This window comes from Pseudonaja textilis, chromosome Z, assembly GCF_049901715.1.
Source record: "Pseudonaja textilis isolate UNSWEBS1 chromosome Z, rPseTex1.2, whole genome shotgun sequence".
Classification (NCBI taxonomy): Eukaryota; Metazoa; Chordata; class Lepidosauria; order Squamata; family Elapidae; genus Pseudonaja; species Pseudonaja textilis.
This window is the reverse complement of record NC_142008.1, coordinates 24581018-24607199: the sequence shown is the minus strand read 5'-3', so window position 1 is coordinate 24607199 and position 26182 is coordinate 24581018. Positions and strand designations below refer to the sequence as shown.

General features: G+C 36.6%; 1 protein-coding gene across 4 annotated transcripts in view; it reads right to left on the bottom strand.

Moving 5' to 3' along the window:
* The window catches only part of CACNB2 (calcium voltage-gated channel auxiliary subunit beta 2), a 169558-nt gene that overhangs the window by 24097 nt on the left and 119279 nt on the right, over positions 1–26182 (bottom strand). For all 4 annotated transcript variants that reach the window (XM_026716101.2, XM_087915538.1, XM_087915536.1 and 1 more), the window contains exons 4-6: positions 12838–12960; positions 8972–9108; positions 3959–4035 (exon numbers count right to left, since the gene is read on the bottom strand). In XM_026716101.2, coding sequence (XP_026571886.1) covers positions 3959–4035; positions 8972–9108; positions 12838–12960 — 337 coding nt within the window. The remainder of the gene's footprint in view (positions 1–3958; positions 4036–8971; positions 9109–12837; positions 12961–26182) is intronic.

Below are 26182 nucleotides of genomic sequence, written 5' to 3'. Positions count from 1 at the left end.
TATATATGGCAAAAGCATAAATTATATCTAATATTTGCTCATAATTTTTCCAATTTTACTAACAACTCACATTTATAAATATACTTTACTGTAAACTGATCATACGTGTCTAAGAATGTGGAAATATTTGTACTGAACACTGAATTCACAAGCAGGTTCTTACAACCAGTGTTACTAGATGAATTTATGAAATTCCAAAAGCCTTAGAACAGAGATCAATCTTAAAGAATAATATATCTAATAAAGTTTTCTCAACTTTGTCAACTTTAAGATGTCTGGATTTCAAGTCCCAGGATTCCCCAACCACGTACTCGATTGGAAAATCCTGGGAATTGAAGTTCAGACATCTTAAAATTATCAAGCCTGAGAAACACTTATCTAATATATGATTGTCCATGGGCAAATACTATATACTGGAAATCATACGTCCTGCTGGAATCAAAATCAGAGAAGGATTAAGTTTTGGGCCAGGATGAAAACAAAAAAGTTAAGCCTAATTATTTTATTTTCTCAAGAAATGAATGTAGATCAGTATTGCAGATAAAGTAATTATAAATTTAAAAAATTTCTCTTATGTAAATATTAATATATTATATAGAAAGGGAGTTATATATAATAAGTTGGTTTTGTTTTAAACAGCTATAATTTATTTTTTTTAATAAGTGAAAATCTGATATAATATATGGGAAATGAGAAAATTACCTAGATATTTATTTGAACAAACTAAAGCTTTGCTCAAGTTTAAACAAACATATTTCACTTAAATATATTTGCATTATGTACGTATTAAACAAATAAGAACAGACTATCAATTTATTTTAATCCTTGAAAAGCATACAAATGACAAATGAAGTTTTTTTTAAAGAAATATATATAAGGACAATTTGGTCTGAAATTAAGCAGTACAAATTTTTTAAAATCGTGCCATTTTATGTAATATTGCATGATTGATCAGTCAGAAATTAAACTAGTATTATCCATGAATTCAAATAGAAATAATGTGTGTGTTCTATGCTTGAATGACACACAAAACCACTAGGTATGATTCATAAACCACGACCAGAAATTGCATTACACTAGCCACTTTTGAAAGGAATGGCTTCCAACTGAATATGGAATTCAACAGATTTATGACATGGTTTTATAATTAAGTTTGATGTGCAAATGTAAAACTTAGTTATTTGAGAAATTTTAACCAACAAATAACGCAACAGGTTTGAGGAGAGTTGAAATGTCTTTGTTTTTACTTCACCATGAGACATTTGGTTGAAAGAACAGAAGTTGCATCCAAGGTTTAATTCCCACTTTCTGACCTCTAGGAAGGCACACCTTGCCTCACAAAGTTAAAACAGCTTTTTTTAAAAAAAAAACTTATTTAACATATTTTAATATGGTGAATATTTAACATTAAGATTGCAGTAACATTGGATGATATTTTGGGAGTTTGTTATTAAACTATTACTATATTATGTATTATGTAGAAAGGTAGGAAGGGGCTCAGGTTGCATAAAGTTGGGATAAGTGAGTTTGAAAAATTCCCCTTTACTTCATGAAGGCATCCAGGCTCTACCACCACTATTTAAAGCCCCATAAGTTGTCCTTGACTTATGACCACAATTGAGCCCCAAATTTGTTGTTAAGCAAGACATTTGTTAACTGAGTTGTACATCATTTTACAACTTTTCTTGCCATAGTTGTTAAGTGAATCACTGCAATTGATAAGTTAATAACTTACCGGTTGTTCAGTGAATCTGAATTTCCCATTGACTTTGCTTGTCAAAAGGTTGGAAAAGGTGTTCACATGTCCTTGGGACATAGCAACGGTCATAAGTATGAACCAGCTGCCAAACATATGAATTTTGATCACATGATCATGGGGATGCTACAGAGGTCGTAACTGTAAAAAATTTTCATAAGTCACTTTTATCAGTGCCATTGTAACTTTGAAATGTCACTAATTGAACTGTTGTAAGTCGAGGACAACCTGTTTACGCTCTAAAGCTATTAGAAGTGATAGTTGAAGGAGAATTCAAGGACAGGAATAGCACATACCAGTGGTTTGGAATTTTGTTTTTAAAGAAATCAAGTTAGTCTTTTGTAACTAACATTAAAATGACAAATAAAAACCATACTATTCTATCAAAATTTAAGTGTTTAATATTCTATTTCATTATATAGTTTTGACTGGTTTTACTGTGATGAATATATATTTATGAAGCTTCTCTATGGGATTTATTAATTTGTGTTTTACTGCAATGGCTACTTTATTACTTGTTGTTAAGTTCTGTAGAATTCATGTTGATTGGAGACCACCATGTTTTTATCCAAAATATTTATAATATAATATTTTAATATTAATTTATTATTATTATATTATTATTATTATTATTATTATATAGAAATCAAATAATTCTTACAATTATAATAACCTTTTAAGGATACAGGCAAAAAGAATCAAAACCATAAAATATCATTTAAAGTAAGAATAATAAAATAACAATTAAAATCCACATTAAAAATAAATAATACATTTTGCAGTAAAACGAAATCCTGTTAATTATGTTATGTTAAAGGTAAAGATATTTTTCCCATATCTATTCATGTCTGACTACAGAGGATCACAGTTTCTTAGTCAAGGAAACCAGTGTTGTCCAAAGACATTTCTGTGGTCCTGTAGCCAGCAACACTATATACTAAGGTGCATGGAATAGTGTTTCCTTCCCACCAATGTGGTACATACTTATCTATTTGCACTTGCATACTTTAAATGGCTAGGTGTGCAGGGAGCTGGGGCAAGTAACAGGCAGTCTTATCCAGTGGCATTCAGATCTTGAATCCTGGCTGTCTGCTTTCCAGCTGATAACTCACCGTCTTTAACTGCTGAGCCATCATGCCCCCATAAATTATGTTAAAAGTACCTATTACTGCAATCATCTATTACTATAGCATCAAAATTAATTATTTCATGGTAGGAAACCAAAAATGTTTTAACAAAATTTGAAAACATTCAAAACAACACTATCAGGGGCAGTCAATGTTAGCATTTCCATGTTAGAGACAAAGAAAACAAAGAGAGACTCATAATCAAGGCATTAGCTCTACAAGCATATTACAATAAAAGTTATGGAAATGGATGAATTCACTAATTCCTTTTTTTGCATTTCCTAATTTGAATCTCTTCCCAGGAATTTTACTGGACCTTATTTTCTACATTTGCCAGTAAGATCGTAGAATGATATAATGTAAGGGTTGTTAGTAACCTTAGAGATAATAGATAACCTGTGGGAAACCTACAGACAGTACATTACAACAAAGACTTGCATTCCAGATATTATGTAAAAATATTTACATGACTGACCATCAATTCTGCAGTTTACTATATAAGATATAAGAACATGATATTCTGCATAAGAACAGTACAATTTCTCATTATTGATGCTAGTTAGGTTACAGTTAGCCATGCAAAGTTACACCTTTAGTGATTTATCAAACACACTTTCAATTGATACTGGATGTTGTCTAGTTATTCATTCGGTTAAAAAAATCAGTTAAGCAACCTTATGGCTTTATAATATTTTTCTTTCTGTTCAATTGTGAACAATTATTGGACACTGCCTAGATAAATTCCCGCAGTTTCCTTGATAAGGTTTTCCAAAAGTGGTTTGTCATTGTTTCCTTCCTGAGGTTGATGTTTACAGCAAATTGGTCTCACATTACTTTAACACAAACATGTGAATTAACTCTATCAATTCATTATTAAATGTATTTGCTGTCACAATTTTAGCATATACACAAAAATATATTATTTAAACTTTTTGAGACGTGAAGCTTGCTAATAAATTCTTGGGAAAATTAATGGTTGCCACCACTAAGAAGATTTGCCTCCTGACTGAAAAGTATAAAGTATATCAATATAGGCAATTAAGCGGATCACAATAAAGAACATATGACCCCTTACCAGATGATGGAGGTGTAGACTTTCTGGAACTAGGTACTACATCACCCAAACTAGATGATGAATTTCCTCCTGATTTACTAGAGTAAACAAATGAATAAACAGTTCTTCGATTATCTCATAATTTTCTTGAGTCAGCACCAAGAAATAATATGGTAGTTTTCTCCTTGAATCCTTACAGAATTATAATAATATGTATTATAGAATTCCAGTATGACAAACCACAAGGAAAATGTAAATAATCTATCTGTACAAATAATTATATAATAAAATGCTCTAATATATATTTAAATTGTCTCCAAATTTCAAAATCAAAATCACAATCAAGATAGACTTTTATTGCTATGTATCTGACAAAAATTAATCTGTAAATATTAAACTCTAAATATTAAATTGTTTTTCTCTTATTTTTTAATAGTTCTTCTTCAATATGATCAATATCCACAGGTGTCACTTAAGCAGCAACTTTATACGATGAGTAATTGTATTACTGCTGGATGTAGCTTGTATTTTCTACTGGCGATTTGTAAAGTCAAATATGGCTTCTATATCTGAACTAAGAACTTTGGAACTTTCAAGAAAATAAATTAACAGGCTAGGAGACTCAATAAGTTTACTTTGCTGGAAAGGCTTCAGCAAAGACTTATTAACTACAATGAAATTGGACACAGGAATCTTCCCGCTTCCTATCTCCAGAGTTATTACCGTATATACTCGAGTATAAGCCGACCCGAATATAAGCCGAAGCACCTAATTTTACCTCAAAAATTGGGAAAACTTATTGACTCGAGTATAAGCCTAGGGTGGGAAATGCAGCAGCTAGTGGTAAATTTCAAAAATAAAAATAGATACCTCTATGAAAAATAGATACTACTATGAAATATAACTAAAAAGGCATGTTGCTTTCATTAGTGTTAAGATGGCATGAATTAACATGGCATACTCAATTGCAAGTTAATTTCATTCACTCTTGGCATTAAAAAATGCCACCAGGAGGGAATTATTATCTAATTAAAACTTTCACTAGGACAGTTGAGAATAAGTTTGATGTTCACAATTTCCTCTTTGAAAGAGACCAGTAAATAGGGAACAAGAAGATGAAGAAAAAGAAGTGTGTTTTTTCACACTTTTCAAACTGCAGTGAACAAAAATGACATCATAGGAACAGGCTTTTTCTTAGTCCAAAGGTTTGTTTCTGATTTCTTCCCTGATTTAAGGGAAATTTGGGAAATGATCTCACTATCATGAAAGGTTTAATTGATTCACTAACGCAAAAGAAGTTGATGATGATGACATTGGGAGGCAGGAGTCACTCTCTCCCTTGCAAGAAAAAAGCAAGAGCCATTCTTATGATCTCTCTCTCTCTCTCTCCGGAATACAGTCAAGCCCTTTCCAGCACGCGTGATCCGCCGCCGCTGCTTTGCACCTTGCAAATACAAAATCCCGGGGGGGTTGCATTTGCATGGTGCAAAGTGGCGGGGGTGGATCGCGCGCGCTGGAAATGGCTTGACTGTATTCTGGGGGGGGGAAGAGAGAGAGAGAGAGAGAGAGTGCGCTCATAAGAACGGCTTTTGCTTTTTTCTTGCAAGGGAGAGAGTGACTCCTGCCTCCCACTGTCATCATCATCTTCTTCTTTTGGGTTAGTGAATCAATTAATTTGGGAAACGATCTCACTATCATGAAAGTCAGTGTTCTCTGCCCGTGGGGCGTTTGGAAGAAAACGCCCCGCGGCATATCCAAGCATGTGTAAGGGGAATCAGAAATCCCCGCGTTCAACACCTAGCACAGCAGAAGAGAAAACGCAGCTGTGAGCAAATACTGGGAAAACCTGACTGATCAGAAGGAAGGAGGCAAAAGAGGGAGGGGTGGTGGTGGACGGAGGTCCCACTGGTATTTGTGAAACACTCGGTTGGCAGTGCTTAAAGTCAACGTCCTCACTCCCACCCACCCACTCAGTCAAAGCCACGAAGTCCCCCAATCGCACAGCCCAGAATTGCCCTCGCCTCAGGGGCAGCAATGACGCCAGCGTTTCCGAGACAAGAAGCTCTGCCATGCAATGAAAGCACCCTGGCTCTAGGCTCACGGGCTCAGAAAACAACGTGAGCTGAGGTGGCTTCGCTCTGCTTGGCTTCGTTTCCTCAGCCCCAGCTGCTTTCAGTCCGCTCGGAAGGAGGGGAGGAGGTGGTGGTGGCGGCTCGCATTGTTTTCTGAGCTCAGGCTCGCGGGCTCAGAAACAACGTGAGCCGCCACCACCTCCTCCTCCTCCTGAGCGGACTGAAAGCAGCTGGGGCTGAGGAACGGCTGCGAGCTGAAGCCACCTCAGCTCGCGTTGTTTTCTGAGCCCGTGAGCCTAGAGCCAGGGTGCTTTCATGCACGGTGGAGCTTCTTGTCTCGGAAACGCATGCATTGCTGCTCCCTGAGGGGAGGGCGATTCTGGGCTGCGCGATTTGGAGACTTCGTGGCTTTGGGTGGGTGGGTGGGTGGGTGGGAGCGAGGATGGACGGAGTCCGCGAAGTGGGGCTTGCCTGCCCTTGCTGGCTGCCTCTGCTTCCTTAGGAGTAGGGAAGGGGGCTCATCTGGACCAAGGGTGAGTCTCCCCCTCAGTTTCCTTTGAAGGATCTTCCGTCGCTTTTGCCTTCTCCCTCCGTCTTCCCTCTGTTAAAATCCCCACACACACATACACTTATTTTTGGGCGGATAGATTTTGTGTCTGAGCATTCTCACATGACGGTGGGTCTTTTTCCTCCCCTAAAAACAGTTTAAAAAAGAAAGAACAATATATCCTCATGCAAGAACTTTTCTGCTTCTGATTACCACCATGCTTACAAGTTGCAAAGGAAACACGGAAGCAGGGAAGCGGCTGCCCAGCTCTGGAGCTCCACAGCATTTTTTTTTCAGAGGGGAATCTCACTCGAGTATAAGCCGAGGGGTTTTTTTTCAGCACAAAAAATGTGCTGAAAAACTCAGCTTATACTTGAGTATATACGGTATTTACAAGTCAGAAACTTTCTGTTGAATAACTGGAGCCTTTTTATTGATTAAAAATTTAATAGTTCAAGTAAAATTAAATCAACATAAAAAAATCACAAGGACTTTGAACAAATAGTTATGTGATTTCTATACTAAAAGATATACAGTACATTTTAGAGAACTTCTGGAAAAGAATTAAGGATTCTTTTTACACATTCCCCAGAGGCAGAATTTTCACTATAGGATTGTGCATATCATCTCTTGATCATACACATCTGGCTTTAAGGATGGGGTTTTTTTTAGAAGTAAGGATTCTTAAGAAAAAAAAGTTTTGTCAAAGATACATATAGGTCCTGATAGCAGAGAATATTTATATATATTGCAGAAATACAATTTAAAAGTTTGTTTTAAAGGGATTTGTGCTCCCTAATAGAATTATTTCCTACTATATAGTTCCCTACACAAACTATTACATTATATAGTTTAATTAGATACAAACTAATAGACCCAGGGTTTTTACTTGAGGCACAAAGAGTTCAGACTTGAATCAGACACATATAAAGGCATAACTCTCTTGAGAACTCTATAATATCGGGAAGGGTACCATAGAAGGAAAGAGAAGATAAGAACAGCAGCAAGGCAAATGGACTTGATTTGAGTAGCAATTGCTTTACTTTTGTAAATTTTGAAAGACCAGGTTATAGACAAATCATCTAGGAGAAAATTTATGTGGTTACTAAGGATCAAAACCAACTTGATGGCAAATAATCAACAAAGATATACAATATTTCAGAAGGCAATATTGTCAGTATGTTCAGAATATGGGAGGACAAGTCTTAAATTTTATTTTACAACATTCAGAAATATTCCAATGTCTGCCTCCTTCTTGTTTATCTACTGTGTAAATTCAAGATCATTTGAATTCTACAATAACAAAACTATATAGCTAAAGTCATGATTTCTTTTAGTTAGGAGGATATTATTTAAAACATTAAAATGCCAATATATACCACTGATAGAAAAATAGGGAATAAAAATCTGAACACTATCAAAATTAATTCTTTCAAAGTAATCAATGGCAGGCAGTGGGATTATTTAATTACATACTTGAATATTCTTTAATCCCTGACCTAAGTAATTTTGTATGCTTTTTAATAACAATGAAATTATATTGCAATGCCTACTCTAAAATTGCTGCAGCTAAAGACAGAGTGACCACTAAAAGGTGACCAAGGAAAATAAAGAAATAATGCTTTTCATATGATTTTCCATTCTTAAATAAATGATCAGCTAGTTGAAATAATGTGGCTGACTTCCTCTGTTGACAATAGGATGATAATGAAAAGCACGTTCCAATAACACGTCTGTAGTTTCAAATGTAAGAAGGATAGAGAAAATGAAGTACCACCATTGTAACATGAAATATTAACTTTTTCCCTTCGACAGCTTCATTGTTTAACATAAAACCTAAGGAAGGAATTCTGGCCAATCAAGCTTTCTGATTCTGTATTATAAAACAATAAACCAACTTTAGATTCATGCCAAATTTTGTTAACTCAATTATATTGCTGGGACATAGTGTGTTCAAGAGAGAAGAGAACAGAAGTAGTCTTGCATGTTCTTATAGCCGTTTCATGGGCCTGTAAAATGAATAATTCAGTGATGTCATAATGTTTTCCATTTTTCACTCAAGTAAAAATGGTATGTGAACATCAGCAAGATATAGTTGCATAAAGGCACTCAAAACCTTTCCTAGGATTAAAGGATTTAAAAGATCAAAATGAACTTTTTGAGGGCCAGACATGTATGATCAAGAGATACGTACAATCCTATAATGAAAATTCTGCTAAGCTGGAGGGTATGTAAATAGAAGTCCGCTTTCTTAGATTTTTTACTTTTCTCCTTTCAATGAAAGAAAGAAAAACTAATGTTTACATTAAAAGCTCATTTTGTTTGAAAATGACTGAACATTACTATAAACAAATGGATTTTTGTTATAAAACTTGATAACTGATCACAGATAATTTCACAGACATTTTTAATTACCTAGAGTAAAATTTTCCTTGCTTAGCTTTTTGTTCATGCTGTAGCCTCATGTTTTCTAATTTCACTGGACTTGGTATAAATCCTATTTCACAGCCTTCTTTTACCAATCGTCCTATCCACCAGTCATTGTTAAATTTCTGAAAGAAAGAATGTCGGAATTATTTTGCTGGTATTTGTCAGTATTAATGTATTTTTGGGCTGCCTATATAACACAATTTTGTCAAGCAAGATCACTGAGCTCTATTTACTTCATGCTTAAATGTCCACAGAATATAGCCTTATTTACATATGGAAATTAAACTCTATATAAGTAATTGTACAACCAACATATTTTCAAATTTCTGAATTAAATTTCTCCATGATATATAATATGGTGAATGTCACTAATAGATTTGTACATGGAATGTCCAGTTGCTGCATAATTCTGGAAATCAAAATCTACACAGCTTAAAATTACTGAGGTTGAGAAACAGTGGTCTAGATCTTTATAAAATTATTATAAATGCAGGGGATTACTGCAATTCAGATCCTTCCATTATTTTCCAAATAGTTTTTAAAATTTTCATCAGAAAAAAATTGCTACTTAATGTTTTCTGATTGGTAATGCTAACACCCCTGTTTCAGAAAGCACCAAAGTTCAGTTTTATAATCAGTTTGGAGTCAATTCCAGCCTCTAAAAAGGGGGAAATTAACATATTGCAAGGAGCATATCATTATTCTCCATAATACACAAATAGCTTCACCTTTAGGAAAGGACTAATTTTCATTCTTATAAGTACACTCCCCCACTGTAGTTATATGACCTATTTGTATATTTTATGCATATGTTTTGTGTGGGGGAAGGAGAGGGAAGGAGAGAGAGAAGGAGAGAGAGAGAAAGAGGATGCATACTGTCTATCTAAATTTAAATTAAAAATGCAAGTTGTACTAAATTTATATAATAGCAGGGATTAATGATTAAAATATAGAAAAAAATCTGTTAGCTACTTGCATTTTTTACCTTAATAATGCCTTCTCTGTTGCTTTTTTCAGAATTTATAATTTCAGTGCAATGAAAAAGGAGATGAAAGAAACAAGCAGAAAAAAAAATACTCCTAGCACTTAAAGGGTTTAACGCTCTTTCTCCCTTCTTTCTCACCATATACATATTCTCCCCCGCCTCCATTCATTACATAAGATTTATCTTCAAATAACAAGTATTTGCTGCTGCTTTCCTTTCCTAAACCTCACTTTAGAAAAAGGAATATATATTGTTCAGGATTTCACATTGATATTTACAGCTTTCACTTTTGTAAAATCTATAATGGTTTAAGAATGTACACCCACCTAGTCCAGTAGTCTGCTTTTAGAGTGGCAAACAAATTTCTAATAAGACTAATAGTTCGTGATTTGCAGAATTTCCACAAACAGGTTAGCCCCTTTTAAAGTTAACAAAACTGGCAGACAATTCCAAAGTGTTGGGTTAGGGTTCTTTTATCTTTATTGATTCTTCCATACAATCTCATTGGGTAACCTCTGATTCTAATAATTTTAGAGGGAGAAAATAACTTTTCCTTGTCCACTTTATCTATGCCATGATATATCTCAATAATTTCCCCTATCATTTTCACATTGAAAATCTCCAAATATTACAGCCTTTAAGCTGCTCCAGCCCTTTAAGAGCAGAAAGGACTGCCCTTCTTTGACCACTCTCTAGTTCCCCTATATCCTTTTTGAAAATATACCAGTTTTTATATACCAAAACTACATGCAATATTCCAGATGGAGTTACACCACTGATTTATGTAAGGGCATTGGCATTAAATATATCCTGCTCTGACTACTTAGCTTAATCACGTATTAGAAAGTTGAAAAAGGTTAAGGAAGATGGAAGCTCACTTCATTGAAAAAAATATACCTCTACTTAAATAAATGAAATTCCAGTATAGATATTATAATTAATCCACCTTTTAAACATTTACACTAGAATGACTATTGATAAAGTAGTATATGGCCAAAATGATCAGTTCTTTTCAGAAAGAATTAGAAAACTTTTGAAGCTAAGGTGTTACAGGAGCTAACTACATTATGCAGTAGTTCCAGTGTACAAACAGCATGCTTCTATATTTGTAACTGATTATCTGTTATAATGTATGTTGTACAATGCTGAGAATCAAAATTAAAAAGTGATTCATAAAGTGTGGTTGCAAACAAAACAGCTCCTTGCAGTTCTTTAAACACTGGGACTGCTATCCAAAAGTGCACTGAAGCATCTTTTTGGAATTGAAGTATTGTACAGTCCTATCACATATTTAGATTTGTGCTACTTAGTTGCTTCATGTTTAGGAATTACTCTTGGAAGAGAATATTCAAGGAAGGCCCTGCTTAAGCTGCTCCTCTAGACTATCTTCTAACGCACAGAAAAAAAATCACAGTGGAAAGCCACTTCCTAGTCAAGTCTTTGATGTAACAACTTTGTATGTAACAGCTTTTGCAAACTTCACTTTTCTGCCCTCCAAGACATTCTTTTAAGGAAGATCTCATAATCAAATGCACAACTCTAACAGACACTAGTCCAAAAATCCTTTCTTCATTCACTTAAGCCCTCATCTTTGTGTGAAACAGCCTCAGATTTTGACCACTACCATTGAGCTAAACATTATGGCTCTTTCAACTAGCAGAATTCATACCTTTGTACCTTAGTAATTATACCACTGATATTTCCTTTGGAAGTTCAATATTTCCTTTAAAGTTGTCAGTGCTCAGGTTAAGGTCTAATCTTCTTTCAGAAGGTTATCAGCTGCAAACAAATTGGTAGGGTAGCACTTTCTCAAATGTAAATTATTCTCTTTGCTCATGTAGCTATTTTGTGGCTATTTTCTTAGATGATAGGGGACTTAAAATACATGAAGTTACTATTTTAGAAACAATTATAAATGTAAAAGAAAGACTTTATTGTGAAACCATACTATATAGTTTTTCATTGTCCCAAAAATCTTTTAGGACAAAGCAAGAAAGATGATATTTCTCATTCTAATATTCAACATCTAATTTTATGAGTCACCAGAGTCAGGGTTCCTTTGTAAACAATATTCTACCCTCATGTATAGGAAGAACAGATGAATGGACAGTCTCAAATATAAATTAATTCTCTTTGGGAATTTTTCCCTCTGTATTGCCAGCTGTTTATAAAGCAGGAAGTAAATATGTCTCATCAAGCTGCTAATGCAACAGCAGTGAATGTAGTGTCATCCATCACTATGTCATTATATCTTACTCTGCTTCACAGAATTGAGATTTAAAATCTCACTTTAGGCTTTTCCTTTGGTTTAAGTTAGATTTTGCAGAAATAAAAGTGGTAACACACTGTCTTAAGGTTCAGAAATTATGGAGAGCAGTATAAATGTGGGCTATGACAACCCTATTTCCTCTCCTACAACCATCCATGACCCTCTTAAATCTCAGGCAGCACTGCATGCCCAACACAGTAGAACAGTTGGCAGCAGTCTTAATACTCCAAGTAAAATCTTTCATCTTCATGTTTCCTCATACTCACCTCATACTACAAACTGGTTGGCTTTAAATGGTCCTCTATGAAAGCATATAACCCACCCTCTTACCTTGTTTGGTCTCGGGCAACCTTACTGATTTTCTGGATCCCAATATGTCAATCAAAATAACTGAAAGGATTTGATGGGAGTTGCACCTTGTCAGATGTTATGCATGAGCAGTGGGTTTCCTGCCAAATAACTGTGCAAATTGCTCTATTATCTCTGTCACACTTAACAATTTTCTTTATTATATCTAAGGTATATAAAGCAACAAGCTTAATTAACAGTAGTATGTCAGAAGAGTATTGCAATAATTAATAATGTAAACTATTTTACTTCTTTAACATGTAGGAAATCTTTTGCTTCAAATGAGATCGCCATGCCTGGAACAGGGACATCATCATCATGGGCTGCGCTGTAGTTGACATTTGTCCGTACTGCAAATGCAACAGGTTTTGTCTATAGAAAAAAATGAGAGAAAAATGTATTAGTATTTTCTTTTTATCTTATTTATGACTATAAAAATGTAAAGTATTACATAACAGGAATCAAAAGGCAAAATGATTTATTTGTGTAATCAGAGGTGCCTTGCCTATATGCAAGAGAAGAGAAACCTGCTCATGAATTGTACACTTCCAAGGATAATGCTCCAAACTATAAATATCTAAATAGTAGTAATAATTGTATCTCAAGTTTTCACAAATTTTCACAAATATTCTGCAATGTGAATCTGCTCTATTTCTGTCCTTAATGTGTTCCGTTAATTTGTATTCAATTTTAGGCAATCTTTACTTAAGACAAGAAAATAATTTTGATATCTATATTTAGCACTGTAAAAAGTTGCAGTGTACATCTTGAATAATGTTTTGGCAGCTTTAGTGATATCTATGTATTGTTTGTTACAAATTTCTATGTTTCAAATGAAACAACTGGTATTATAAAAACCTGGGAAAAATAGAAATCCTTGAAAAGAAACAGCTATCAAAGTGTATGACAGTCTAAATATAGGCACATAAAGGTTCAAAACTTCTTGCACCCAATGAAATTGGCAAAACAAGTAAAAAATCTATAAAGCATATTAAAGCTGAAAGTTCGACCACCAGTGGAGCAATCTGCAATATTTTACATGCATAACTGTCAGTCAAGAAACGCAGCTGGCCTATACCACAGCAGTACTGCTAATGAGCAATGACTCTTAGATGAAACAATTCAGTGCATATTGGTTTCCTCCCAAGCTAAGAAAGACCTGCCCACTGTAAGCTGCTTATGAGGCTGCCCAAACTCATAAAGTCCATCTATTACTCTTTAATTATCCATGTAAGACACAGTGGACACTTGGTAACTCTCGTTCTTTTGGTAATGGAAAAAAAATTGCTCTGTAGTTTAAACAAGTCCCAACTTTATTATGCCTTAGGAGAGAGGCTTTTTAATGCTACTATTTTAATTTTATCCTATTTTTCATTTAAATTTTAGAGATGTGTCTATCGTATGTTTTCAAGCTACAAGAAACTTCAAAGATATAAATATATAAAATAAATAAATACATTTGGGCAAGTAATTACTGTGACTGGAGTCATATGCATTATTGAAAAAAACATAAAACAATAGAAATAACAATGCAACAATTATAAAAAGAAATGCAATTTTTTAAAAAAATTAGTTGAGTTAAAACCAATGCTAGTTTGGAATTTAAAAAATTATATCTGAATTTGAGAGAGTACAACAAAAGTAGTGACCTGATGCTAACAAACGGAATTGATTCTGCAATAGTTTATTCTTAAAAAATGACAATAAACATTTCCTTATATGTCAATTTACTGAAGAAAAATGCACAGAAAAAGTGTGGTAAAAGGCAGGTTCCTTATTCTAGCTTTGACATGGAAGGATATTCTGAGCTCTTGTGGAAATTATACCTATCTTCATTATTACTTCAATTTATAGATGTGCAAGTTCTCAGTTATACATACCATAATCCAATAATTTTTAAAATGTATATAGGAACCCTTAGACCAAAAGGTATAAGCTGAATGACCTATTGTTATAAGATGATGTTAAACTGAAAGGTCAATTAAAGTGTTTTTTACAAACCACTTTAACTCCTGACATCTTTTTATATACTATATGGGATTCTAATAAAATATTTATGAGAGGACTGTTTATCTCTGGCATCTAATAGAAACAAAGTCATATAAGAACAAAAGGACATTTTTGATAAATGACTTGAAGTAACTGAATCTAATTTGGGACTTAGAACAAAAGATAAAAGTAATTGTAACCAATTCAATCCAGTGGAAGTAACTAAATAAAACCTACAATAAGATAATTTTTTAAGCAAAATTCCTTTAAAAAGGCAATAAAGCACACATTCTGTTGGTTTATCAAACTCTGAAAAACAAAATAAAGAATTTTTACATACAACTAGATGAAAAGAGGAATATATCGACAACAGAAGAGATAATGGTGTATATTTAATATTGTTCTCAACTACACAGCAAAAGATCTTAAATCTGGGGGGAGGGAAGAAACAAATCTGACAGATTATGGAATTTACAGATCAACAAAAGGAAGTCCTTAATAAAGGAACTGTAGAAGATGAGACAAATGAAGCAACAGAAATGAAATTGAGTAAATTCTCAGGAAGTTTTTTAAATAATACATTATAAAATCTTCCAGGAAAATGTGATTAAATTGTTAACTTAATAATGTTCTTGGAGTGGAGTAGAGTAGAATGGAATAGAATAACAGAGTTGGAAGGGACCTTGGAGGTCTTCTAGTCCAACCCCCTGCTCAGGCAGGAAATCCTATACTATTTCAGACAAATGGTTGTCCAAACTCTTCTTTAAAACTTCCAGTGTTGGAACATTCACAACTTTTGGAGGCAAGTTGTTCCACTGATTAATTGTTCTAACTGTCAAGAAATTTCTTCTTAGTTTTAGGTTGCTTCTCTCCTTGATTAGTTTTCACCCAATGCTTCTTGTCCTGTCCTCAAGTGCTTTGAAGAGTAGCTTGACTCCCTCTTCTTTGTGGCAACCCCTGAGATATTGGAACACTGCTATCATGTCACCTCGCCTCTAACCCTTTTTTCATTACACAGACATACCCAATTCCAGCAACCATTCTTTATGCTTTAGCCTCCAGTCCCCTGACAATCATCTTTGTCACTTTTTTCTGAACACTTTCCAGAGTCTTAACGTCTTTTTTTTACATTGTGGCAACCAAAACTAAAGGCAATATTCCAAGTGTGGCTTTACCAAGGCATTATAAAATGGTATTAGCACTTCAGACAGATAATGAGAGTTGGAAGGGACCTTGTAGGTCATCTAGTCCAACCCCCCCACCCAAGCGGGAGATCCTACACCATTTCTGACAAATGGCAGTTCAATCTCTTCTTGAAAGTCTCAAGTGATGGCGCTCCCACAACTTCTGAGGGCAAGCTGTTCCATTGGTTGATTGTTCTCACTGTCAGAAAGTTTCTTCTTATTTCCAGGTTAAATCTCTGCTTGTTCAGTTTCCATCCATTATTCCTTGTCTGGCCTATAGGTGCTTTAGAAAATAGCTTGATCCCTTCCTCCCTGTGGCAGCCCCTCAAATATTGGAAGACCTCTATCATGTCTCCCTTGGTCCTTCCCTTTACTAGACTAGCCAAGCCCAGTTCCTGCAACCATTTGTTGTATATTTTAGCCTCCAATCCCCTAATCATCCTGGTTGCTCTTCTCTGTACTTTTTCTAGAGTCTCAACATCTTTTTTATAGTGTTGAACAAAACTGGATGCAGTACTCTAGATGTGGTCTTACTAAGGCTTTATAGAGTGGTATTAGTACTTCCCTTGATCTTGATTGTATCCCTCTGTTAATACAACTTAGGATTGCATTAGCTTTTTGGCAGCTGCTGCACACTACTGGCTTATATTTAGCTGGTTGTCCACTAAGACTCCAAGATCCCTCTCACAGTTACTGCTTTTGAGCCTGGTTTCACCCAGTCTATAAGTGTACTTTTGGTTTTTCTTGCCTAAGTGTAGGACTTTACTTTTCTCTACACTGAATTTCATTTTGTTAGATATGGCCCAGTGTTCTAGTCTGTCAAGATCCATCTGGATCTTGAGCCTATCTTCTTGGGTGTTAGCTATTCCTGCCAGTTTAGTATCATCTGCAAATTTGGTAAGTTCCCCTTCTATTCCCTCATCTAAGTCGTTAATGAAGATATTGAAGAGTACTGGGCCTAAGAAAGAACCTTGTGGCACACCACTGCTTACTCCCCTCCATATAGACTTAAACCCCTTAAGCACTACTCGTTGAGTACGGTTTGCCAGCCAGTTGCGAGTCCATCTAGTGGTGGTGCTATCTATTCCACTTTTTTCTAGGTTACTAAGTCTACTTTGTCGAATGCCTTGCTGAAATCTAAATATATTATGTCCACATTATTTTGCTGGTCTACTAATTTAGCCACTGTGTTGAAGAATGAAATGAGATTGGTTTGGCATGATCTGTTTTTAACAAACCCGTGCTGACTGGTAGTTACTACTTTACTTGTTTCTAGATGTTGGCAGATCTGTTTTTTTATTATCTTTTCCAGTATCTTCCCAGGTATTGATGTTAGGCTGATTGGTCTATAGTTTCCTGGGTCTGTTTTTTTTCCTTTTTTGAAGATAGGAACCGCATCAGCTCTTTTCCAGTCCTCTGGTAGTTCGCCGGTGCTCCAGAATTTTGAAAGATATGGTGCAGTGGTTCGGAGATGACCTCTGCCAGCTCCTTTAAAACTCCTGGATGCAATCCATCAGGCCCAGTGATTTGTGTTCATCAAGATCAGACAGGTGTTCTCTTACTATTTTTTTTGGCTTATTTTAACTTTTATTTCTGGTCTGTCTTTTACAGTTATGTTTTTGATGGGTGGAGCTATAGTTTCTTTTTGTGTGAAGATGGATGCAAAGAATGAGTTAAGCAGTTCTGCTTTCTCTCTGTTGCCTGTTACTTCCTCGCCATCTTGTCTCTTTAGTGGATCGACTGTTTCCTTGATTTTTTTTTCTTGTTATTTATATGTTGGAAGAAACTTTTTTTATTATCTTTGACTTTTGTTGCAAGTCTTTGTTCATTTTGAGCCTTTGCTATCCTCTTGACTATCCCTCTGTTAATGCACCCTAGAACCACTGAATTTCATTTTGTTAGATAATGTCTAATATTAAAGTCTGTCAAGATCATTCTTTATCTTAAGTTAAATCTAGTGTATTTATTTTATTTGTTTTTATACTTGTATTGCTTATACATTTCTTTAATTAACTTTTTATTATCTGTCTTGTTTCTAAATACTACTAAAGACAAACTGAAGAAAAAAGAATAAGTTATCTAGGTAGAAGTTTTTTCTATTAAATGTTGAAGAGTAAATCTCATGAACTTAGGTGAAGTTAGTGGTGTGGTCCTGTTTTAAACTCTCAACATGTCCCCTTTTGCTAAAGAAATTGGTTAGTGTAAAAAAGGGGGTAGATATTGTAAAATCTACCCTTTTTATTTATTGTAAAATAATAGATGAATTAACAGAGGGATAGAAACAAGATCACATGAAATACTAGTACCATTTTACAAAGCCTTAATAAGACCACACTTAGAATATTGCATTCAGTTTTGGTCACCACACTATAAAAAGATGTTGAAACTTTGGAAAAAATGCAGACAAGAGCAACAAAGATGATTATGAGGCTGGACACTAAAACATGTGATGAACTGTTTCAGGAATTGGGTGTAGCTAGTCTAGTGAAAAGAAGGACCATAAAAGGATGCCAGAAAAAAAGAGGGCCCAAAGCATCTGAATGCAAGACAAAAAACCAACCAATAGAAACTAATCAAAGAGAGATCCAACATAGAATTAAGCAAAAAAAAATTCTAATAGTGAAAACAATCCAGCAGAACAGCTTGCCTTCAGAAGTTATGAGTGCTCCATCCGGAGGTTTTTAAGAAGAGATTGGACAGCCACCTGTCTGAAATGGTATAGGTTTCTTGCTTAAGCAGGGAGTTGGACTAGAAGATTGCCAACTCTGATATTTTATGTTCTAAAAGGAAATAAGCAGTGGTGGGCCGCTGCTGTTCGGGCTGGTTCTAGTGAAACCAGTAGTCCCGACCATCAGCTGGCTCCACCCACCCACCGCTGCCCTATCCTGTCCTATATTTCTGTCTTTCATATCTCAGTTCATTTATGTAGCACAGCAGATTTCTGCGTCTCAGCTATTCTAATTACTGGAGATGCCCTAGAAGGTAAGCTGTTGAGGTTAAAATCGGTGTTTTTTGAGTGCTGCACACACGCTTGCTTACCAGACCACTTGTTAAACTGGTTGCAGCCGACCACTGGAATTAAGCAATATTGAACTTAATTATTTAACTTGGTATGTTCTACTAAACTAAATATGGTTTCTAAATAATATTACATAATACATCACCAATCTTTGCATTTCCATGAGAGAAAATCTGATTGAACTGTATGAGACTAGCATAAGAATGAATCTGAACAGCTGGTAAGGCAGCAAAGCAGACAGTTCTGAAAGTCCTAGGGTGATGTATGTAGTACCACAGTTATGTAAGCTGCATTGGTGGCCCGTTTGCTTTTGGGTCATTTAGGCATGGGAACTGGTTATCTGATAAAAAGTCTTGTCCCAATGGGACTGGCCTGCCCAATTCACACAGGAGAGGATGTGTTCTGTAGAATTGGATAAGGAATTTTAGATAGTGAGGTCCAGGAGAAAAGTCATCTCTGCCTTGGCTCCTTGCCCTCTAGAACAGGGGTCTCCAATCTTTTGGACCTCGTAGACCACCAAATTCATAATTTTAAATCCTACGAACCACTAATATGAATCCAGCATGCTGCTCACTGAAGCGCCTGGACTCCCACTGATGGGATAGGGTCCTTCAAGCACTTAGCTTGGCTGCCTTTTCTGCAACCTTAAATACTCAGAATCATTTGGACTTTTCCCACAAAAAACAAAACACCGGGATCCCTCATCTCCCTCCCTCTCTTTCATCTCTCTCTCTTTCTCCCTCTTTCTCTCTCTCTCTCTGTGTCTTGTCTCCCTTTCTTTTTCTTGTCTTGTCCCTCTCTCTTTCCCTCTCATCCCCCCTCTCTTTCTACCTTTCTCCCTCTATCTCTCTCTGTGTCTTGCTCTCTCTCTCCCCTTCTCTTTCTCCCCCCTCCCTCTCTCTCTCTCTGTTTTGTCTCTCTCTCTCTCCCCCTCCCATCCTGGGGGGGGGGAAGGAACCTCTGAACTGGTGCTTGGTGGTGTGAATCTGATTTCTGGAGGCCGACAAGTTGGTGGGGAGGTGGGGCAATCCAGCTGTCTCCCTGCTGCCTCCTGCTTCCCCTCATCAAGGAGGCTGAGCAGCAGGGGGAAGATCATGGACCTCCTGAGCTGCAGGAAACGGCTGCCAGCGATGCCCTGAGGTGAAGATGTTGCGAGGGGGAGGCTTGACCATTCCCTCAGGAGCCGCAAAGCACTCACCGCCCTTCTGGCACCTGCCAAGCCTTCTCCTTCCTGCTGGGCGTGAGAGTGCTTCTGGTGTGGAGGAAGAGAAGCACAATGGGAGGAGGCTTGGCAGCTGCCAGGGGGCAGCGAGAGGTTTGTGGCTCCTGAGGGCAGGGGTGCGAGAGATCACACCCTCCCTTCGCAGGCCAGGGAACAACTGGTAAGGGCTCCAATGCCATTATCTCCCCCGAGCTACCATCCCTCCTCGCACACATCAATCCAGACACAGGTGCACTGCCGACCACCAAAATTTTCTCACAGACTACCAGTGGTCCGCAGATCATTGGTTGGTGACTTCTGCTCTAGAACATTTTGCCATTGGAGATGAGTTCATGTGTTCACTAGAAGGGCTTGACTTTTGTCTTCCTAGAGGGGCTTGACACCTGGCTCTGTGGTTGGTTTGTTCTGTTATTGATGGAAGTACACAATGCTGGAGATAGTTGATTGAATAAGGGACAAAAGCCCATTCAAAAATCCATGCTCTATGTTGTTAATATTTATTTGTTAATTTTAATGCTTTTAATGTTTTTATATTTCTACATTTATGCCATTATAAGCTGTGAGAGTCACTTTTGATAGTGAGATGGCTGGCATATAAATATAATAAACCAACAATCATGCAAATGTATATAAATTTGATCTATCTCATTGAAAACACTGGAATTTAATTTCTACTATTATTAAAAAGTACAAGTAACTGATTGATTTTAGTTTAATTCCAAGGGTTCAATCCATTATGAAACTAGCTGCAGTTGTAATACATTTATCAAATATTCTGAGTACTATATCTGCATAACTACGTATGGTCTACATCACATGTGGTTATCCAAAGTATTCAGATAAGACTGTCTAGATTTTTTAACTCCACCCACAAAATTCCTGAACTAAAAATAAACTCAGTTAGCTTTTGAATGTTGCAACCTAAATCCATATAAAAAATGCTTGGAGAAGATCAAACCTGGTTGATACCCAGCTACACAACTGCTTCTGAATATGGTAACAGTGATGCCCAGAATATCAATTTCTGTGACTTGATTTAAGAAAAGAGTGGCTGGAATGCAGTATTGCAGGATAACTCACTGCCAAGAGTTTCTGATTGGCTTAAAATTGACTCGGCCTCCATCCTTCCAAGGTTGATAAAATCAGATTGTTGGGGGCAATATGCTGACTCTAAAAAACATTTAGAGAAGACTGTAAAGCACTGTGAAGCGGGATATAAGTCTAAGTGCTATTGCTACAGCCATTGCTAAAAATCTCCTTTTAAAGCACTGAAGCCATAAGCATTGCTATATTGCATAATACTTATTATTTCAACACAACATCCCAATATACTCATCCTATATTTTATTCATATATATTATACACATGAAAACATGTGCAAACTTTATGCATATTCATTTGCTGTATATATTAAACTGAAATGAGCAAGTGAATAAAATGAAATATTTTAAATGCATTTAAAAGATTTCTTTTCATATTTTCCTTGCAAAGGAAGCAAGGAATCAATGGCCACGAAAAAGTATTATTCAAGCCAGCTTTCAAATGTTTTGACATTCTCATTTGTAGAGCTGTACATTTTATTGAAAGTAAATTTGCTTTGGAATTCCTCTTCAGTTTGCATATCATATCACTATCATCTAAATTAATTTATTCTCAGTGATTCTGTTTGCATACAGCTACTGATGAATTATGATAAATTGAGCAACTTAAAAATGTTTTAAAAACCTACATGTTATCTTGGTATTTTATAATCGCTGGAGTGAAATAGGAAAATACCCCTCAAAATTGTGAAGCTCTATGGCAGGAGTTCTCAATCTTCCTAATGTCGTGACCCTTTAATATAGTTCCTCATAAAATTATGACTCGGTTCCTAAGACCATTGAAAATATGTGTTTTCTGATGGTCTTAGGCGACCCCTGTGAAAGGGTCATTTGACCCCCAAAGGGGTCGTGACCCACAGGTTGAGAACCACTGCTCTAGGGTATGTAGGATTCCCCACATACCTTGAACAAACTAGACTCAGAGCCTCCAGGATAATATCAGTCGGCAAGCAAGAGGTAACATCTTTCAATTTTATCTGTACGGATTCAGAAAAAATAACATACAAACATCACAAGTCTTTGAAAGCCAGTTTGGTCCGGGGGCAAGGAACCAGACTAGACACCAGAAAATTATGAATTCTAATTCAGCATTAAAACCAGCTAGTTGAGTTTGTCAATTATTCTCTCTCAGTTCATAATGTCCAGTTCAGGCAGTAAGCCAATTCAATCTCTGATGCAAACATCAATACTTGGTTGATTTGAAGGGGGAGAGGGAGGGGAAGAAGGGGGCGGCAGTTGGATACTCTTAAGAACAAGTGTTGGAAACCAAAAAGTCATTCTTGGAAATATTTGCTTTACGATATACAAGTTCCTCAGATGGAACAGATAACCATGCTAGGAACCTGAATATATAAGGCAATAAAGATTCCTTATATTAAAAAATAGAGATCAGGAATGCACTGTAAAAGAGGCACTTCAAATTCTTAGTATCTCTTCTGCTTAACCTAAGACTCATTTCACAGTCAACTCTATGAAATACATTAGCTGAACGAATTATATTAGACATTCTTGAAATATAAAAACCATTTTCTGCAATCATTCTTTTGTTTCTTTTTTATGAAGGAGTCAACAGAATCTAACTTAAGGTAGAGTTTGGCACTAAATGGCATGCTTGTTCAGAATTACAGGTTTACTTACATTAGCAATGTAAAAGAAATCACACAAGTACTTTTTATCTGAAAGGCAGTGTTCTAATTGAAGGCATTATAGGTAGTCCTTGACCTATGACAATGATGACAATTAAAACTGGAATTTTGATTGCTAAGCAATGTGGTTGTTAAATGAGTCATCAGAGGACTAGAGTCAATTTTACAACCTTTTTTATAGCAGTGTTTAAACAACTCACATAATCATTGTATCCCCAACTGACTTTGCTTATCAGATGCTGTCTGAGAAGATTGTAAATCACAAACAAATGACTGCAAGTTACTGCAACTGTCATAAGAACCAGAACTTCAGTCAAATGACTGCAAAGGAGGGCAGTAACTTTTTCTGAAGCCATCATAATTTTGAACCATCATTAAACAGATATATGTCAAGAACTACCTGTACAAGTAAGACTCTCATTATAGGTCCTACAATAACACTTATGTAATTATTATTATGATTGTCTGCATAGTCAGCCAAATTTTTAGACTAAATTTGTCATTTTTAATCATCTATCAAGTTCATCCCAAGGACCAGGGATAGGCAAATATTATTGTTTGATGGTACTAAAAGTATTGTTGCAGTATATAAGCTGTTCCAAGTTAAAGCTGATTTTTGCAATTGACTGGTGGTGGTTTTATCAATGCTAAAGGGCTTTAAGTGGTGCTCCAGTTATTTCGGAATTGCACTCAAGAAACCTATCACTATTGGTACTATCTTTGCTTTCTTTCACACAGTCACTCTACAGTCACTTATTTGCAGGTCTTTATATTTTGTGATTCCTGCCCCCTCCCCACCCCAGGTCTTATTCTTCTATTTTGTTGACTCTGGGTCCTGCAACATTCACTATCTAGTTTGTTTGCTGTTTTGCTTTTCTTATCACTAATTATTAAGTCTGGGGTGATATATTGCAAGCGCATAGCGCCGATGTGGATGAGCTTTCCCCACTCATAGAGGTTGTCTTTTGCCTGCTGTGAATGGGCATGCTTTTACCACTTGTAGTCAGCCTTTCAAGCTCGCCACTTTGCCTCCTTTGGGTTGGGCAGACCTGGCGCTCTAGGCATTGATGGCCTAATGGACTTGTGCGAGCTACTGGCAGCCTCGGTGGTGCCAAAGTGCATTGGATGAGTGAGAGAAACACACTCCACCCACGGCCAAGGGGGACAAGGAGATGACCAGCAGTGACCTGCTCTCCAACTGCAAGCCAAAAGGGATGGGACAGCGTAGCCCCACACTCTCCTCACCTTGTCTTCACTGGCAGTGGCAACAGTAGCTGAAGGCAGAGGCACAGGGGAGAGGCATGCAGCCCACCCTGCTGGATGCATTGGGTAGCCACCTGCCCTGTCCCAGCAACATGGGATGGAGCAGGCATGTCCGCTGGTCGGCATCACGTGCCTCCCCCCCCACCACTCTGCCTGCTGCCAGTGCTGCCACTGCCATGCCTCTTTCTTGGAGGGCCAGCTGCAGAGTCCCTGATGCTGGACACCTCTCCCCCTGCATATGCATACACACCTAAAAGGCTGGTATGGGCGGCAGTCCTAGAAATGGTAAGGGGCCAGCCAGTGTCGGTTCACTCCTGCCCTCCTATCCCGATGAACGTGTGTGTACTTAACCCAGCATGTTATTCTGGCAGGCACGCATGCACACAGGATGCGGGCGCACGGGTGCACAGACCCATCCCACCCCATCCCGGCATAAGTACATGTGCCTGCTTCCTGTAGGGCCTGGTCTGTGCGCATGTATGCTTGCCTCCTACTGTGTGCATGTGTGTGTACCAGGATGGCATGGGCAGGACCTGTATGTGCATGCACCCACTCCTGTGTGCAAGTGTGCCTGTCGGGATGGTATGGGCCAGGTCTGTGCGCATATGCACCTGCTGCCTCCTGTGCATATGCATACCTGCTGGGATGGGCGGGGTTGGTCCAGGCTGAAGTGATGCAGGTCAGACCCTTACTGTTTCCAGGATGGCCACATGGGCCAGATCCAACCACATTGCGGGCCACATCCAGCCCACAGGCCTTGAGTTTGACACGCCTGCATTAGATCTTAATCCACTAATTTTTTAAACCACTCTCAGTTTGAAGGTGCCAATAATTTTTACTACTTTCAAACCAAATTTCTAGCAAAGTTTCTAATTAATAATTCGGTCAACATGATCATGATATTGCTTCTAGTCAGTTTGTGAAATTTTCCTCTAGCCACTGATCAAATGATGAACTATTTCATCCCTTTACTACAAAGTGGAAATTTGCTGTTTGTTACATGTTGAATTTTTGCCTTCATGCAATTATTGGCAAAGTTTGTTCTGCAGCAGCTAAAATAATATTGTCAATTTCTTTCTGTAATGCTCCAACTCCCAGTAGGTTTTTATCAACTTTTCCTTACATATTCTTCAAGCACTGACTATGTATTGGTTTGTTTTTCCAATTAACAAATAAGATTTTCATTTTTTTAAATTAATTCATTTTTTTAAATTCATTTTTTAAAATTAATTCAATCTTTGTTGTTTTTAACAGCTTTCCTTGATAGATTTCCTTCAGCAAGGATTCCTGGCTTTTCCTAATGTAATCATTCAGACCATGCTTTTCTTTCTCTACAGTTTGTTTCACATTTTCACATTGGCACATTTTCATTAGTTTTCTTCTTTCAGTCCATGTAACCTAGGTCCAGACACCTTTTCAGTCATCTTCAAATGTATGTAAGACTTTAAGCTGGAAAAATACATGTAAAAAAAAAATTCATATGGTGAATTTGGAGACCCAGTTTCATCCAGTGGTAAAGTCTTTGGGCTAGGAATAAGGGAACTAGGTTCTAGTCCTGCATTTGTCATAGAAACTAATTGGATAATATGGGTCAGTCATTACCTTTAGCGCTAGTATTCCTATATTACAGGCAGAACATAATAAAGTCGTTTACTTGAATTCTATTTGTGTGGGGCTTGTTGTTAATGCCTGACAAGAACAGAATCAATGACTAATTCTGGATAAAGTTTTGTCACAAATTTGAGAAGAGAATGAGAAAAAACAAGTTGAATTATTTAAAAAATCCCATTTTCATTAAAAGGGAAAGTGAGAAGGGGAAATGGGAAAGGATTGTTGTGTGGAAGGAAGAGAAATATGCTTTTACTTTTGCAACAAATATGATCTGTGTTTAGCCTCCCAAAAAAAGAATTATGATGCTTTAATTTTCATGTGAAATGTATTTTAAATATTCAAACTATCAAGGCCAATTTGAAACATTTTGCAACAGTCACAAATAAAGCAAAACAGTAAAAAAACCCTCTTTAGATAAATGTATTTTAATGAGCAGCTGAGTTGATATGGATGAAATGCTTACTAATATAGTTTTGACAGGCATGGTTTGCATTATTCTCAGATTATAGTAATTCCAATGGGCAAAACATTTTAGCTTAAGTTTCCAAAGTAAATGATAC